Raw genomic sequence first — 15,627 nt, 5'->3', positions numbered from 1 at the left:
TTTTTTAATTTGTTCTCTTTAGTGAGACAGTTTTGACTTACAAGGTTAATTTCTTGTAGAGAACTTGGATCCTTGGTTGGAGAATGCTTTTGCAGTAGAAAGCATTAGCTAAAAGAGCTTTGATTATTTGGCTTGAATACTTTCTGATCTACAGAGGACTTCTTACCTGTATGCTGCTAAAATGTTCTCTAACACATGTTTAATTATATTTCTCTTAGCTAACAAATACTTGGGACTGATGGGAAAACCTCTGGTTCTTTATAAAGGTACCTATCTTTTTTCTTTTTACACTTAGATGATGGAACACCTGGATTATACGGGAAATGAAGAAAGCACAGCACCAGCCAGTGAACAGCCTGGAGGACAATAACATGTAGGATCCTGATTTAAAATAGTATTCAAATTTTGTACAAATTAATGACAGCAAATTTGGTGAAGTTTTACAATAGAGTGTTTCCCACTCTGTATAAAAGGGTTTTTATTCCCATACCTATATTTTTATGGAAAATATTGTTAATAACATAAAAGTAATCAAAATAGACTTGCATTTTTACAGCCAGACCATAGCTAGTAAAACCGTGCCTTATTTTGATTTAAATAAAAGGATATTTTCTATGCAATTTTCCAAATGTGTTTCTATACAGTATATTTTTGTAAAAGTTGCTTACCCATATCAGTTTGAATGAAATTTTTTCTTAATTTTGATTAAGACTAGTCAAGTTTCATTTAAAAATAAATAAATCACAGTACCCTTAATAGGATTTCTTTCCAGATTTTGAATACAAAGATCAATAGTAAACTATAGCAACTATAGAATGAGACTGTCGTTCCATTACTACAAGTAATTGAATAAACAGCGTGAATGTTAGTCTGTGTACTTCATAAGCCATAAAATAGATAACAGGGCAAATTTAGCTTGGGGTTGAGCTCTTCCCCACCTCCGTGCCCCCTGGTATCACTGGCTTATGCCTTAATTGTGAAAATTTTTAAGCTCTGATGCAAGTCTTCAGATTATGAACATTTAAAAAAAAAAAATTAAAGGGGGAGGTACTTACACCGTGGTCCTGGAAACTTAGGTGCAGCTTCTGGAATAGTTGACACACAAAATGGTGTGAAAGGCAACAGGGGTTTTGCTCAAGAAGTGCTATTTGGGTGGGTGGGGTGTAATGTTAACTCTGGCCTGGTTCTCCTACCCATTCAAACTAGGTCTATATTTGTGGTCTTCATTTGGCTGTGGATCAGTTCCAAGGGATGGGGGAAGACATGACAGGTTTTTTTAGCTTTTGATTCTACACTGTTTTTTTTTAAACTGTTTTTGAAAAGTCTTTGCAATTGATAGACAAAACAACAGGTTTGAATAGTGCTAGTAGTGCCTGTATTAGTTAAGGCCAGTGCATGTGTATAACTTCTTTAATCTTCATTTGGTTTAGCTTTTAAAGACTTGGAAAAGGAGAAATAGTTTAAATCATTAGTTTGCATTTAGAAGAGTTTTGAATTTGTTTGACACTTTTTCTTTTTTTCAGGAAACTGCAAATTGAGGGGGTTTAGGTGTAGAAAATTTGTGTAGCTCTAATGCTAACACTTTACACCAAAGAAAATTGGAGAATGCAACAACAGGAGACAGCCAAGTTCACTTAGTGCTAATGTCAGGTAGTCCTTAAAACGTTCTTTCTATTCTTTAATGAATGTCATTCCTATAGTCAGTACAAGTTCAAGAACCTGGAGAAAACAACCGAATAAGCACATGCTGGGCAGTGTCAGTGCAAAATTTCCTGCTTGTCTGAAGGTCACCTCCAAACATTTATAGTTCATTTGGGGCATGTCAGCTCCGGAAAACTTACCCAGGTTAAATCTAGTGTAGCTAGATGCACTTTGGAAGTATGCTAATGAAGACAGTTGTAAATCTGTGTTGGCAGTTAACAGAGGCTTACTGCAAATTCTCTGCTTTACGTAATTTATATCAAACTTCTGTTCCTGAGAGTCAGGAGCAGACAGTCTTCCAGCCTGTCAGTTGTTGCCATTCACACAGATTGACCATGGTGCCAGTTGATACGGGTAAGATAACCACCTTGTTTGCAGCTTCCCTAAGAAAACAGAAATTACTTACAGTTTTCCTATGTTAATTGCCCCTCTTGACTTTCTTGACCTAAGCTTGAGCTGACAGCCTCAGAATACAATGATCTTGTGCACCATCTTCAATTTTTTTTCACTGGCACTTAATAAATTACAGCATATCTCAGTGTTCCAATAGCAGACTGAAAACTTGTCTTCTGATGTGTTGTCATGCTCTTTGTCAGGCCCAGTATCTGCCAAAGTTAAATAGTTATGAAGAAGTTTCTGAAAATTCCTGAAAGAGATAAGTCATAACTCATTCAAAGTCATGCACTATTCAAAGCTCTCAGAAGCTTCACAATCTATGTAATATGACTCCTTTTTCTCTTTGAAATAACCTGAATTGAGGATTTGCTACAATTTCAGCCATAAATGATAACGGAATTAATACAAATAAAGATGTTTGGCAACATAAGGCAGCATCAGCAGCTGGCTGTGGAAACTGTCTTGTTCTGTGCCTAATTGTGTTCCATGCCTGATCATGCCTGAGGTTTCACACACATGTGCTGCAGTTTAATGGGGTGTAAACTAACTTTTTTCTTTCAAATGCTTAGGTGCTTTGTTTACAAAAATTAAGAATGGAGTTTAAAATTTTATATGAATAATAGGTTAGTATTGACTACTGAAATGAGGGTTTTATAAGTTCAATAGAACTGATTGCAACACTTTTAGCAGTTTTGAATGTTTTTAATATTAAATTTGGTTGGGCTAAACACTATGTTAAAGGCCTTTTTAGTCATACACATAAAAATCTTACTACCTTTTCATTGTATGTTTACTGACAACAGCCCCCTCCCTTATGACTCTTTAAGTTATCACTTTAAGAATGTTATTAATAAATGTTTCTTGGAAAAAACCCAGTCGAGTAATTTGTTCTGATTAATCTTTTTCGTACTGTGAATGTTCATGACAAAAGTTAATACTTCATAATACCAAGTAAATTCAAAATATTCGTGGTACACACTCATAAATACGTAGTTTTTTTTTATCCATCTTGCCTGAACTGATGGTTTTGGTGGATTGTTTTATTTTGTCTTTTTATTTTTGCAGAGTCAGGGGAAGAACTGAAGTCTGAATTGAGCTACATCAATTTTACTGGTTTAACTTAGCACATCCTTGTTACACAGCTCAAGTCGTGGGGCTCTGTGAAAGTCTGACAAACAGTGAGTTAGACATTTAGCATGGGCAAACTTCTTCATCGTAACAGGCCTACTTGCATTCAGCCTAGGAAATAGTGCTGTAGAAGCATTGTTCAACTGAATTAACTTAGCCCTAGATATGAGGGGCAAGAAAAAGCCAAGCTTTTTCCAAGTCTTGAAACCCAGGCTGGTTTGGAAATGTTGGCAGGGGAAACAAAACACTTGTTAGTGATCCTTGAGACATCCCTAGAACCTCGGGATAGTGTGTATTTAACATGTTTTCAAGTATTTTATGCCTCTTCTGTTCATATACTGGAGGTTCCAGTAGCATTGAGTCACAGTATCTGAGGACTTAAGAGGGTGAAAACTCTCCAAAATGCTTTCTGAATTTATTTTTTTCATTTTCATTTTCTTTAAAAATCATAGAAGCTACAAAGAACAGACACAACTGCAATCAGTGAACTGCACCATCTGTTCTCCCTGCATTCCCTTGTTAAGTCTGGTACATTTGATGGTAGCAAAACTGCAAATCTCAGAGGCTTGAAAACTGCAAGCAGAAGAGAGGCAGTTTCTTCTAAGGAAGGGGTTTACCATTTTTAGTTAACAAATCCTTGCCTGTTTATATCGGTCCCATCTTTACCATATAATTCCATTTAGACGCAAGAAAAAGCTTTTCACTGCGAGTGTGGTCAAACACTGGACCAGGTTGCCCAGCGAGGTTGTGGAGTCTCCATCCTTGGAGATATTTAAAATACAGGTGGACCCAGGCCTGGCAGGGAGGGTGGACTAGGCAATCTACAGAGGAGCATTGCAGCTCTACTGCTCTGATTATTAAGGTATTTTCTGCTCATTTTCCAGCTTGAATAATGTGCAATTTATTTTTTCTTGTTTTCATAGAAAATCTCATTTTATCATGACAGTATGGGTTTGGTTCACACACACCCAATATGGAATTATTTACTTTTACTAAATTATTAGATTTAAGCATACTTAAAAGTTGTCTTTGGATTTGTAATGCTTCCAGAAGCTAAAGCACTATTTTATTTTCATGTAATCCATATGCACATTTTACTGGGTGTTTTATCTTTCTAATTTCCAAGGAAAGGAGGAGAGCAACTCAGATTGTCACCCTTTTTGTCAGAACTGAGTGATCAAGGTTCTGTGTTCTTCAGAGAGGCTGATGATGGAGGCTCAGGTATCTCTGGAATTTCTCTTATTTATAAAGAATGTGCAAGATCCTGTTTCCCTGAACACAGAAGGCATTAAATAGCTGAGAATAGGGATTTTGCTTGCTGCTCAAAGGCCTTTTAACCTAGAAAGTGTTTAGATCAAAGAGCTCCCTTTCAGCTTTTTAAGAGTGTGCTCAGGTATTCTGATGTCTGTTTTTTTCACTCAGCTCCTTTCTTTCCTCCTGTTTTCTATTTTGGGCAATACCAGCACGTTTTTAAGTGTCTTTCCACATTACTTTGTTTTGCACAATAATAAGTTCCTCTGTTCCAGCATGAATATGGGTGTTTATGAGGTGGTTTAATCATTTGGACTCTCTTAAAAATGCAGCAGTCATACACACCAGCTCAATCCACCAGTAACTTAAACCAATAGTTTATCTTCTGCACATCCTTATCTGTGTTATAGTCTCAGTGACTTTCTGGGTTGCATTAGTGTTCGTGTAATAACCTGGCTTAGATTTGGAAAACAAAAGAAAAGAAGATTTTTACAGTTTTACCAGTGCACGTGTGCTGGCTCTCCTTGTGTTTTGCAGAAAGACCATGAGAATATATCAACTTCTGTATTGTATATGCTTGGGAATACCAGGAAATAAAACAGGTATTGGTACCTTTAAAAGTGCAACAATGACTCGGTTACTTTAATGTCAAGCTTTGTTGTGATGTGTCTGTATCAAAGCTGCAAGAAAATTTAGGTCCTTTTAATGTGTCTTTCAAAAGGTAAACAAACTATGGTGGGAAATTGATCCATCTTTGAGGATTTAAGGCAGACTGCAGGAAACTAGCAGCTATTCCTCTAGTAGGTGAGTATCTCTCTAGTAGCTGGTTCAGAAATATTTAAAAAGTAAATTTACATTACAGTAACAATGGAAAAAGAGCAAATGCACGCCCACTGGTGCCTTTCTCTCTAAGAAATGGAACAGCACACTTCTGCAGGACCAAGTGATACTTTTGTCAGGGTCTCTGTCAAATAAGAATTCAGTTAGACAATTAAGACTAGTCCTGTATATGCTCACCTACAGTTTTACCGTTTTCATTATGAGATACCTATCCCTGGATTTAAAAGAAATTTCAAGAAACAGCTGTGTAAGAATACCTGTGAACTTGTCTCCAGTTTATAAAAGTCAGGAAGCAGTTCATTTGACCTTCTGCCCTGTTCTTGAAAAGCAGTTTGTTTAGACTGTCACGCTATGCTGGCATTGCTGCCTGCTGCTGCCTGGCTGCATGGAGAAGCAGCACCTCTGGCTGCCACTGTTTGGGGCAGTGCCTTCATGGAAGGAGATACTGCACCTCTGCTGCTTGCACATGGAGTATCTCTACGCAAGGGCAGCCTCGCTGCCTGCACCAGCTGGCTGCTAGCAAATGAAAACTCAAAGCAAGAATTTGTAAGCCCAAAGATTGCAGGAGGAACAATTTTCCCAGGAAAGCTTGTTTTTAGGTGTTTGTGTTTCTTGGTGTGTTTTAGGGGTTTGTTGGTTGGTTAGTTTGGGGGGGGGGGGGGTAGGTGTGTTCTTGGTTTTTGGTTGGTTTTTTTTTTGTTTTTTTTTTTTTAAGGTAGGCAGACACTGATAAGAACTTGCAAAGGGTCACCACTCTGGTGTAAATGTCCCCAGACTGTCCTGGTTTAACACATGTAAGTAGAGACATGGGGAGGCACACCCTTGGCAATTTTGTGCAAGATTTCGGCCTATGTTGGTTAAACTCTGAAACATAGTTTTCTGAGCAGTAAGTAATGTATCATATTCCCAAATGCAGGACATGCTTACATTATACTTTAATTGATGGGTTGGGTAGTATCTTTTTTTGCACACTATGGAGCACATCAAAAGAAAAATTGCGCATTTGGATCTACTGTGTGCTCTCTATCAGCTCATGAACTTGGATATCCCTTCCTATTGATATGGAATATCTTTCATGCAGATTTTAGAAGTGGAAAACCCACGCTTTCATTTACCTGATTTAGACGTGACAAGCCATACCCCAAAATAGCACTTGAGTTCCTGGGTTTACACTCTGAGCTTGGAGGGTCATGGGCCCTTTGTGTTGCCATCCGAAAGCCACTGTACAGCCTTTTCCTAGTGCTGGTCATAAGTTGCCAGTCCCAGAAAAATGGGACAGCACAAAAAGATGAGGAGCCTCATGGAGCTTCCTGGTCTGTGAGTTGCAAAGTAAATGGCTGGCTTTGTAAAATGCTCTAGCCCTTATAGATGCAGTGAAAATGCCCCTCGTGCTGTCATGATAGAGTCTCAGGATTAGAGGGGCACTGAACTCTCAACTGCACTAGTGGCCTTTGGGTGATACCAGATCAGCTCTTTTATCTCTAAAGGTGTGCTGCCTCTATGATCCCTTCTTTTAATGACTTTGTACAGTAAGATGTCAGTGCATTTTGCCAATTTTTAATACATGAGCAATTTAAATACATACATTGTATGCTGTGAGTCTCAGTCAGTTACAGGGGATAATTTGTTCTGTGACTGATAAATATGCAAAATTTTTGCACATTATTTTTACTTTAACTTTTATGACCCGTTTCTTGAATGTACAGTTAAGGCACTTGTTTCCTTTGATGGAATACATCTCAGCTGTTAAAGGTAACACATTGTTTAGACTAACTACTTTTTGGTTTTGAGGAAACTTGGCATAATGCAAAAAGATGATTAAACCTTTGGGACCTCATCAGAAGATGATGTCTCCAGTACATGAGTGTACCATGTACTGACGGTGACCAGAACTTCTGAACAATTTAAAAACTGTGAAATTACACTTTTTTTTAAATTTTATTTTTCCTGGCTTCAACAGAAACAAGTCTCCTCCTTTTAGGTTATATTTCTTAAGTGGTGTGCTTCACAGTAATAAGCTGTTTCTACTTCATCCCATTTTGAAATTACATATTTGGAATTGCTGAAAAGTTGTGTGTTTGTGATGTTGTTTTGTGTATTATCTGAGATATATCAGGCAAAATACTTACCCAGAAATGTGGCAACTCCAGCACTAGAAAAACCCTTCACAAATAACAGAGGAGACTCACAGACCCTGTTAACCTGTGTCATTGTATGCTTCTTTGCCTTACTTGACCAATTTTAAACTTTCAGGTTGAAAAAATAAGTATCTTCAGTGTTTGGGATTAGCAGTTGGAACATAAAAGTGGTTAGTTGGGACTGCAGCTGTAGCTGCACACCTGATTTACCCCAGTTTACCCAGACCTGTCAGAAATGGACAAACCTGTGGCAAAAAAAAACACATGTGGGAGAACTCGCCCATCTTAAGAGTAAGAAAAGTGAAGAAGTGAATGAGTAATACCTCTTTTCTGTCACAGATTACTTTAGTAAGGGACAAAAATGTTTTCTATGCAGAATCTGTCTGACCTTGAGTAGGATATTAACTAGATCTCCTTATCAGTTGGCATTTGTATCTGATTTAACTGCCTGAACTCCAGCACGTACGTTGAACAGCTTTAAAAGAGCAGCTGAATAATAGCAGAGTTTCTGGTAAAATTTTTTAGAGACTCAAACAAACAAAAAGTCAAACCCAAATTACTTTAATGGTAACTCATTTAATTTCTCATAAAGAGAGTGATCTATTTTACTTTTTTCTTTCTGTGCCTGAGTCAGTATTTCATCAACATGAGGGTGAGTGAGTCTCATCCTGGCTGCTGGATATTGCCAGCAGAAAACCCTGAGATAAGGGCTTCCTTAGAGAGGTTTCCTACAGTCCTTTAGCCCTTAACTGCACTGAGATCAAGTTACAGCTGGTTTAATGCGATGTAAAACCTATTAAGGTTGACATCGCAAATATTACTAGTTCTTGTGATGATTACATAACAAACTCAATATAAAGTGCCAGTGACAGACTGATAGTTTGATTTGAGATATAAAAATGAGATAGGAACCACACAGCATATTTAACCCAGTTATATTCCATTTTAGATAACAGAAGCTTGCTTCAGGTTAAAGGTCCTTAAATGCAATAAGGTATAAAATAATGCGTTGTTACTGCCTTATTCAGAGCTGACAGTTGTTGATTTGGAAGGAGATACTGGAAGAATTTTGAGTTGACTATTGGTATTGTTGGAAGGTAACACTTCCCTCTGAGGCTAAGGTGCAGTGTTTTACAGGATTTAACATCTGAATGTACGAGAAGTCACTCTTTTTGGATGACTAACTCTGCTAGCCACATCATGTTCTGTATGGCTAATGAAAGTAATAAAGGGATATAAGGTGACTTCCTTATGCCATGTGCCATCACTCCCAGGTCATGAGGATGTACTTCACTGTGGTGCTGTGTCCTGCCCCCCTTCACAGCATTCTGAAGGCTGACGTTCTCCCAGCCAGAGTGAGGCAGAGAGGATGTCGATGACTCATTTTCCTTTCATTTTCTTCACAAGCTGTTCCAGTGAAACAGTGTGCTGTCTCTCCATCTAAGCTTATCGCAAACAGTTTAACTCTTGAACAATTTGATGTCAAACTCTTTACAGTTTTTCAGTATCAACGGGGAAAAAAAAAGCGTGGAAAACTCCTCACCTCAAGCATGTTCTCCTAAAACAATAGCTTGTACCAGAGAAATCTCATGCCCAGGCTGGCCTCCAGATATTTTTTCCTAATTCCGTTGCTCCTTCTAACTCTTGGATTTATCATTCTCAAACACGATTACCATGTGAATCAAGTCAGTATAGCCCATAGATGAAGTCAGTATAGCTTCATATAGAATGACCTAGTTATAGAAGAACTTGCTTATTATCTTCATGTGGGATGTGAGGAGGTTTAGATTGATTAATTAGGGGAAAACATCAAGCGAGGAAGCAGACGTGGTAGTTTGTCAGAAATGCTTTATGGTATTAGCTGAAGAATTGAGAATTCCCCCATTTTCTCTGCTTTCCTTTGGAAAGTTCTTGAACCCTCTCCAGAGAAAAATTTACTGGGTTTCCACTGCTTCTTCTGTTACTGCTCGGTAAGCCAAGAACTAGCACTAGCACGTGGGAATCTGTGTGGGAACAAGTAGCTGTGAATCAGCAGGCTTTGGATTTCTTCTGCAGTAAGAGAGTGAATTTAGCCTGTTAGTTGTGAGATCTTGTACTCAGAACTGAATTAATTTTTCCCTGGAAACGCCTAATTTTCCTATTCTATGGAAATTGACAGTCCTAGGAGCCTAATTTTCATAGCTATGTGAGATAGCATAAATTCTTGTGATGTTAACCAAGCATTAGGAGCTCCCCTGCAGCAGAGGAACATCCTGCAGCAACACCCTAATTTTGGAGCTGAACTACCCTTGTGTTGGGTCTTCTGAAATTTGTACCTATTGTTTGAGCAAATGGGTTCTGCTGCTACCAGAATTTACTATTGGACAAGCCCTGCTAAGTAGCTGCTAATGAGAGGGTGTTTTTATCTACAGTTTGGTTAAAGTAACAGCTGCCAATTCTGTTGCTTTCAAGTGTTTGGTTTGATTTTTTGCCCATGCATTTCTAACAATGGAAGTGGATCTAGTAAATTTGGTGGTTTATGGAGCCTCAGGGGCTGAAGAGTGATATTACTGTCATGGTTCACCATTCTGTCACAACAGTGCTGACAAATGATGAGGCCTCACAATTAAAGTTGTAAAATGAATTTGAGCGTTCTGATTAAGTTTACACAAAATTATCACTCTCCTGTGGCTGTGGTATGTTAGAAATGGTACCAGGAACTCTGAGCTAGATTTAACTTGCTTTTGAACTATGTTTTAATTGCAAAGGAAGCACTGAGCTGTCTGGTTGCATATGTCCTACATAAAAATTAATGTCAGACATAAATTTTATGTGATTTGTCTAGATTTTTTTTCATACTTAGGGGAATATAAATAACTTGAACCAAACTTAATTGCTCTCTTTTTCTTCCCTTACAAATGCTGTTTATTCCATAATACAGTTTGTTGCAAAAGATGTAATGGAACAAGTAGTGGAAATGACTGCACGAGGCTTTTTATTCATGATACTGATTTGCCAAGTTTGCTGACTGCAGAAGGTAAGTTACTGCTCTGGGCAGTGCCAGATCTAAGCTGGGGACAGAGTTGACTGAAGTGGAAGAAATGCATCCGCCTTTTCCCATCCGAAACCAACTTTTCTCCCATTTTTCTCAGACTGAGGTGTGGGTGACCCTCTGCTAATGGTGGCACTGCCATGCTATGAGCACGATGGGCAAGAAATCTTCATTGAATCTTAACTAACTCTGCTCCCTGTTGTGTGGTTTAAAAAAGAAATAACGCGGGCTCACTTTATCGAGGCCCGTGACTTGAGACGTGCTCTGGCACAGCGCTTCCCGGGGCCGCGACAGCCGGTGTCGGGGTGATGCTTTCGTGCAGAAACGGGGCTGTCGGGAGCAGCTTCCCGCTTTGAACCACGCGTTTCCAGGCAGGCGTGTTCCTGTCCCGGGAAGCTCTATGTTTAGCGTCACTTTGGCCTCTACCTCACGAACAGCACAAGGGGGGCACGGCCGCCTGGCACCCACTTGCGCTTGCTCGGGGCTCCCCCTCCGTGCGGGAAGGTGGAAGCCGTCCGCCGTGCCTCCATCTCCGGTCCTCCCTGGGCCGCCCGGCGCGGCCCGCAGCGCCACATGCGACCGAGGGGCGGTGAGCCCCGCTCCGGCGTCCCCCTCCTCCCGGGGGCGGGTCGCGCTGACGCGGCAGCGCCGCGGTTCTCAGCCGGCGGAGTCGCACAATTATGAGAAAGAGGCGCCGGGCCGAGGCTGCCGCCAGCGCTGAGTCCCGGTGCGGAGTCGAGCGAGCGCTGTCCTCCTTGTCCCGCTCCTCCCGTCACCCCCGGAGCGTTGTCCTCGCCCGGCTTCTCACCCAGCCCTCAGCTGCAGCCGAGCTCAGCCCCGATAGATGGAGACAGGCCCCGCCACCGCCGACGCCGAACCACGAGCAGGAGCTACCCGGCGCGAGGAGAACCAGAGTCGGCGCCGAGACCCAGCCCGGCCCTGAGGAGAATGGTGAGGGCGGCGGGGGCTGGGGGAAAGGGACGGGTCGGGCTGAGGGGGCGCTGCATCAGACCTGCCCCAGCCGGCTGCGCTGGGTCCCGGCTGTCGCAGCCGCCCTCATCCGCCGCGGCCCTTCTCGTGCCTTGGTGCGGCGGCTGTTCCCTTGCCCTCGCCGGCTGTGAGAAGGAGGGACCCCTCGGGGCTGTCACCGCCGGGCCGGAAGAGGTGGCGCGGGCTCCGGGCGCCTCGGGCCCGTCCTCTCGCGGTGTCCGGCGTCGTTCCCTCAGTGCCCGCCCGACGCCCGCGACCCCCAGGTCCCGGCGGGCCCTGCCCCGCGGAGCCGTCTGCGTGGTGCCCTCGGGGCCGGCCAGCGCTTCCCGGCTGCCCCGCAGCCCCCCGCGCCTCGGGGCAGCGCTGTGGGAGCTGGTCCTGCTCCGGGGGTTGACCGCCTCGAACCGTAACCTCTGATGAGTACTGGTGTGCCCCCCCTTCAGGGCTTTATCTGCTACCGGCGTCCATACGGTGGACCATGTGGTTCTCCGGGATGCAGCTGTTCTGATCTTCTACCGGTTTCATCTTCACGATTTCTACACCTTGTCATGGACAAGGGAGTGTGTGAGCTTCTGCAAAGAAAGCACAGTTTTAATTCCAGCTCTTCCTTCTTCTGGCTGCTGATCAGTTCTTTATCCTTAGAAGTGGCTTCCTTAATTGATATTTACAGAATTTAAAGTGAGCCATCGCATCAAGTGCTTTCAGATAATTTTGAAAATCTAAGTGGAGTGTGCATTTGCATTGCTACAGCCTGCTTGAACTTCTAGTCAGGTACTTTATTTTGTTTTAAAGGTGCTTTATTTCACAGTATGTTGTTCACAGCCGCAGGGATTCCTACCCATGAGCTTTCCGTTTCTGCCGGTATCTGGGAGCTGTGTAGAAATGCGGGCTTTTTCTAGAATCTGCCAATCCAGCACTCTTCTAGGAAGAAGCTGAAAGTGCAGCCTTTGGTCTGACTTGAAAGAACACTCAGCATCTCCTACATGTGTGGTGCTTGCTCTTCTCAACTGAAATTTTGGGGGTTCTTTGGTTTTGGTGTTTGTTTTTTTTTTTTTAAGTTTTTGAGGTTTTTTTTGTTTGTTATTTTAGTGCTGGTGTTGATGCTGACAGTGTAGAAACCTAGAGATTTCTTTTAACCATTATAGATCGTGGCTTGGCAGTTTTTCTGGCAATGTAGCAGTTTGCAATGTTTTATACTTACCATGTGTGTATCAACTACTTTGAAGCCACTGTTTAACAGGTGCTTTCCTGGAACTGAATATAGGACACATGCAGGTTCATTTTGCTAGGAATCTGCCTGCTGCTCCATGTCTATTTAGCAGTTTTGAAGAATTGCTGGACAGTGTCCAACATTAAATCAGGAATTATTCTAAAGAGTGAGATGTTCAGTGTGGCAATTCCCGGAGCTCAGTCTTTCTTTTTTCTTTTAATGTGTCTGTGTGGGTGAGATAAGTGTCTGCTAGATCATCCTTCATACCTTCTGGTATGAGGCCATTCTTGACTTTGCTATTTAAAGTGGGGGGGGGGGGAAAACCCTTTGTGCATGTGGAACTGTTTAGGCTGGTTATGGACTGTTTGTACCTTAGTTTCCTGATGTTTTACTTTGATTTTATTTTTTTTTTTCCTTGCTTGAGCTCAGGAGCAGAAGGGTAATTTTTACTTGTCCTACAAAGGCACCTTGAAACATCACCTTGCATTTAACAGTTATCTCGCTTGTATTTAAAGCTGCTCTATCTGATCATCTACCTCCCTGCGTGGATTATCTTGGAGAGTGGTATTCTTTTGTGTTCTAAAGTTTCATTTCTTCTCTTGTCCCTCAGGGCTCAGCCTAGCTAGTCTTGCTGCCTTACCTTTTTGTCTTGTCACATCAGCCCTGCTTGTTCTGCTTTGCTGGTGATAGGCTGCAGCATCCAAACTCCTCCTCTCTTTCTCTCCTAGTTATCTTTACCACTTGCTGTGCTTCCCTTTCCAGGAAGCTTTGCACCAACACCCAAACTTTTCCTGCTTCTCTTTCATGTCCCTTCATGAAGTGCATTTCTATTAACTATTCACTCCTTGTGGACAGTCATGACAGATAAGTGTTTTCTAAACAAACCAATATTGTTTTGAACTTAAATAATTGATGCTGACACAGTAGGGTTTGGCCATATTGCTTTGCCCATTTTACACCGGTAATGCTGCAAAATAAATCTCTAAGAGGACTTGACCAAAAGTGTGTGAAGGGAGGTGGTTTTATAGTCTACAGTTTGTGTGCTTGACAGGATTTTGCAGATCAAATTCAGTTTTCTTTCTCAGAAAGAGTCTGATTCGCCTAACTAGGAGTTTAATACAAAGCTGCGCACGCAGTGACACTTTTACTGAACTTGGATGCTCTTGGCATGTTGTCTGAAAGAAATCACATTCAAAGTTCCAGTCTTTAAAGACTTGAGGCTAGATTTTGAAATTGTGGCTTATGTTTTCACAAGCCACAACTTCAAAATTGTCTTGAAGAATCAAGATAATGAAATGATACTTCTCATGCCAATATGCTTAACCTGAAAAATGTATCTTTGTCTTTTTTTTTTTTTTTTAATTTTTATTTAAACATATACTTATTTCTTTTGGAATCCCTGATTTCCTTTAACTGTGTCTGCTTTGGCTGCAGTATATGTATGCCACGTTAATTTGCTGAAACAAGTAACATAATTTCTGCTTTTTTTGTCCCACTTTTTAAAAGACAAACTGACAGGAAAATCAGTGTGTGTGTTTTTCCACAACTGAAGTTTTGTCTTTGAGGTCACATTTCTTGTTTCTAACGTGAACAGCTTTGTCTTGGTGCATTTTAGCTTCACTGGTTGAAATTCCAATAATTGGCTTTTCAGTAGGTAAAGTAATGAATAATCTCACCCCCTGTGAGTATCTGGATAAGATACTTATTAAAAATAATGTTACTTCTTACCTCTGATACTGACAAGTAGTATTGGGCTCTGGCAAGTGAGTCTATATGCTTCATTATTTCTACAAGAAATAATCCATGATACTGACCTGACCCTTGGTGAAACTTCATTTTCTTCATGTTCTGTGGCCTGAAGCCTTTCCTCTCTATTGTATTCTGTGAAAAGTTGTTATTGTCCTTTATTTGATTCAGTCCCATCTGTTTTGCTCACATAATGAGAATGTACAGATCATGGTGTCATGTTAGTATATTGTGATACAATTTATACTGAAAATTATCTACCTAATCCTTTGTTGCTGTTATTTTTATTACTTTAAGCCTAGCTTTTCTTTTACTTGAATTGTAGATGGTTTTGTATTTCAAGTAATGGAGAAGCTAATCTAACGAAAGAACAGAAAATGTAAACCCCCAAAACCTTTTTCTTGGCGAGCTTTTCTTCCTGACCTGGCTCAGCACAGGATTAGCTGGGCATCGGTGCTGCTGCACAGGAGAGGAGGTAGGATGTGCAGGAGACTTTTTGGTAGCAGCCAGTCATTAAACCAGCATTGCCTGGCACGCTGAACCATTGCATCTGACTGGATGGGACCACAGACCCAAGCAGAAGTGTTCCAGAGACCATTCTCTATCACAGCTGTTGTGCTGACAAAGGGAATGCTATTTTTTTTTTTTTTTGAGGAGTGGTGAGGTTTTTTCAGCCTTCTTTACACCTATATTTTGCCTAGCATGTAAAGTAGATGGGAGCTGTTTTAAAGCAAGGGCGTGAGCCACTTTCTATAACTACCAGGTTTGCGGGAACCACAGTACAGCTTGAGTTTGTTTTTCTCCCCAGCACTATAATTCTTGCAGGGAAGTAGGGACAGCACAGGTTGTCTAATTGCTGTTAGGCGAGCAGAGGAAATTTGTTACCCTTCTGTTCTTAATAAGAAAGAAAGGCCAGTGAACTTCTGATGGGATAATAAAATACAAAAAAAAAACATGAGAGAAACTGGGGTGAATAACATTATTATACTTAACTGTATCTTTTTTATTTTTCCTTCCTGAGTATTGGGCGCAAAGTGTTCTAAACCTATGGGAAATACAGGAAGAAAAATAACTGTGTTGCTGATTGCGGTGCTGATAGTTCTGAAAAGCTGCTGCCTTATGAAAGGACTTGAATATTTGTGGAAACATGTGGAAAATGTTTTGACAACATATGGTGTGAGGATGTTGCAGGAATA

General features: G+C 41.1%; 2 protein-coding genes across 7 annotated transcripts in view; both read left to right on the top strand.

The window, feature by feature from the left end:
* The window catches only part of SPPL2A (signal peptide peptidase like 2A), a 28,212-nt gene extending 25,240 nt beyond the window's left edge, over positions 1-2,972 (top strand). For all 6 annotated transcript variants that reach the window (XM_061446880.1, XM_061446878.1, XM_061446879.1 and 3 more), the window contains one exon: positions 296-2,972. In XM_061446880.1, coding sequence (XP_061302864.1) covers positions 296-327 — 32 coding nt within the window. In that variant the 3' untranslated portion in view covers positions 328-2,972. The remainder of the gene's footprint in view (positions 1-295) is intronic.
* Positions 2,973-11,302: 8,330 nt separating this feature from the next.
* Positions 11,303-15,627, top strand: part of TRPM7 (transient receptor potential cation channel subfamily M member 7) — a 58,673-nt gene continuing 54,348 nt past the window's right edge. The window contains exon 1 of the mRNA XM_061446886.1: positions 11,303-11,436. Within this exon, the coding sequence (XP_061302870.1) occupies positions 11,434-11,436 (3 nt within the window). The 5' untranslated portion in view covers positions 11,303-11,433. The remainder of the gene's footprint in view (positions 11,437-15,627) is intronic.

Source organism: Pezoporus flaviventris, unplaced genomic scaffold (genome assembly GCF_033815535.1).
Source record: "Pezoporus flaviventris isolate CSIRO_AGI_PZ_B2104156 unplaced genomic scaffold, CSIRO_AGI_Pfla_v1 ptg000006l, whole genome shotgun sequence".
NCBI lineage: Eukaryota > Metazoa > Chordata > Aves > Psittaciformes > Psittacidae > Pezoporus > Pezoporus flaviventris.
Note: the sequence above shows the minus strand (reverse complement) of the source record. Positions and strands in the feature narration are given on the sequence as shown.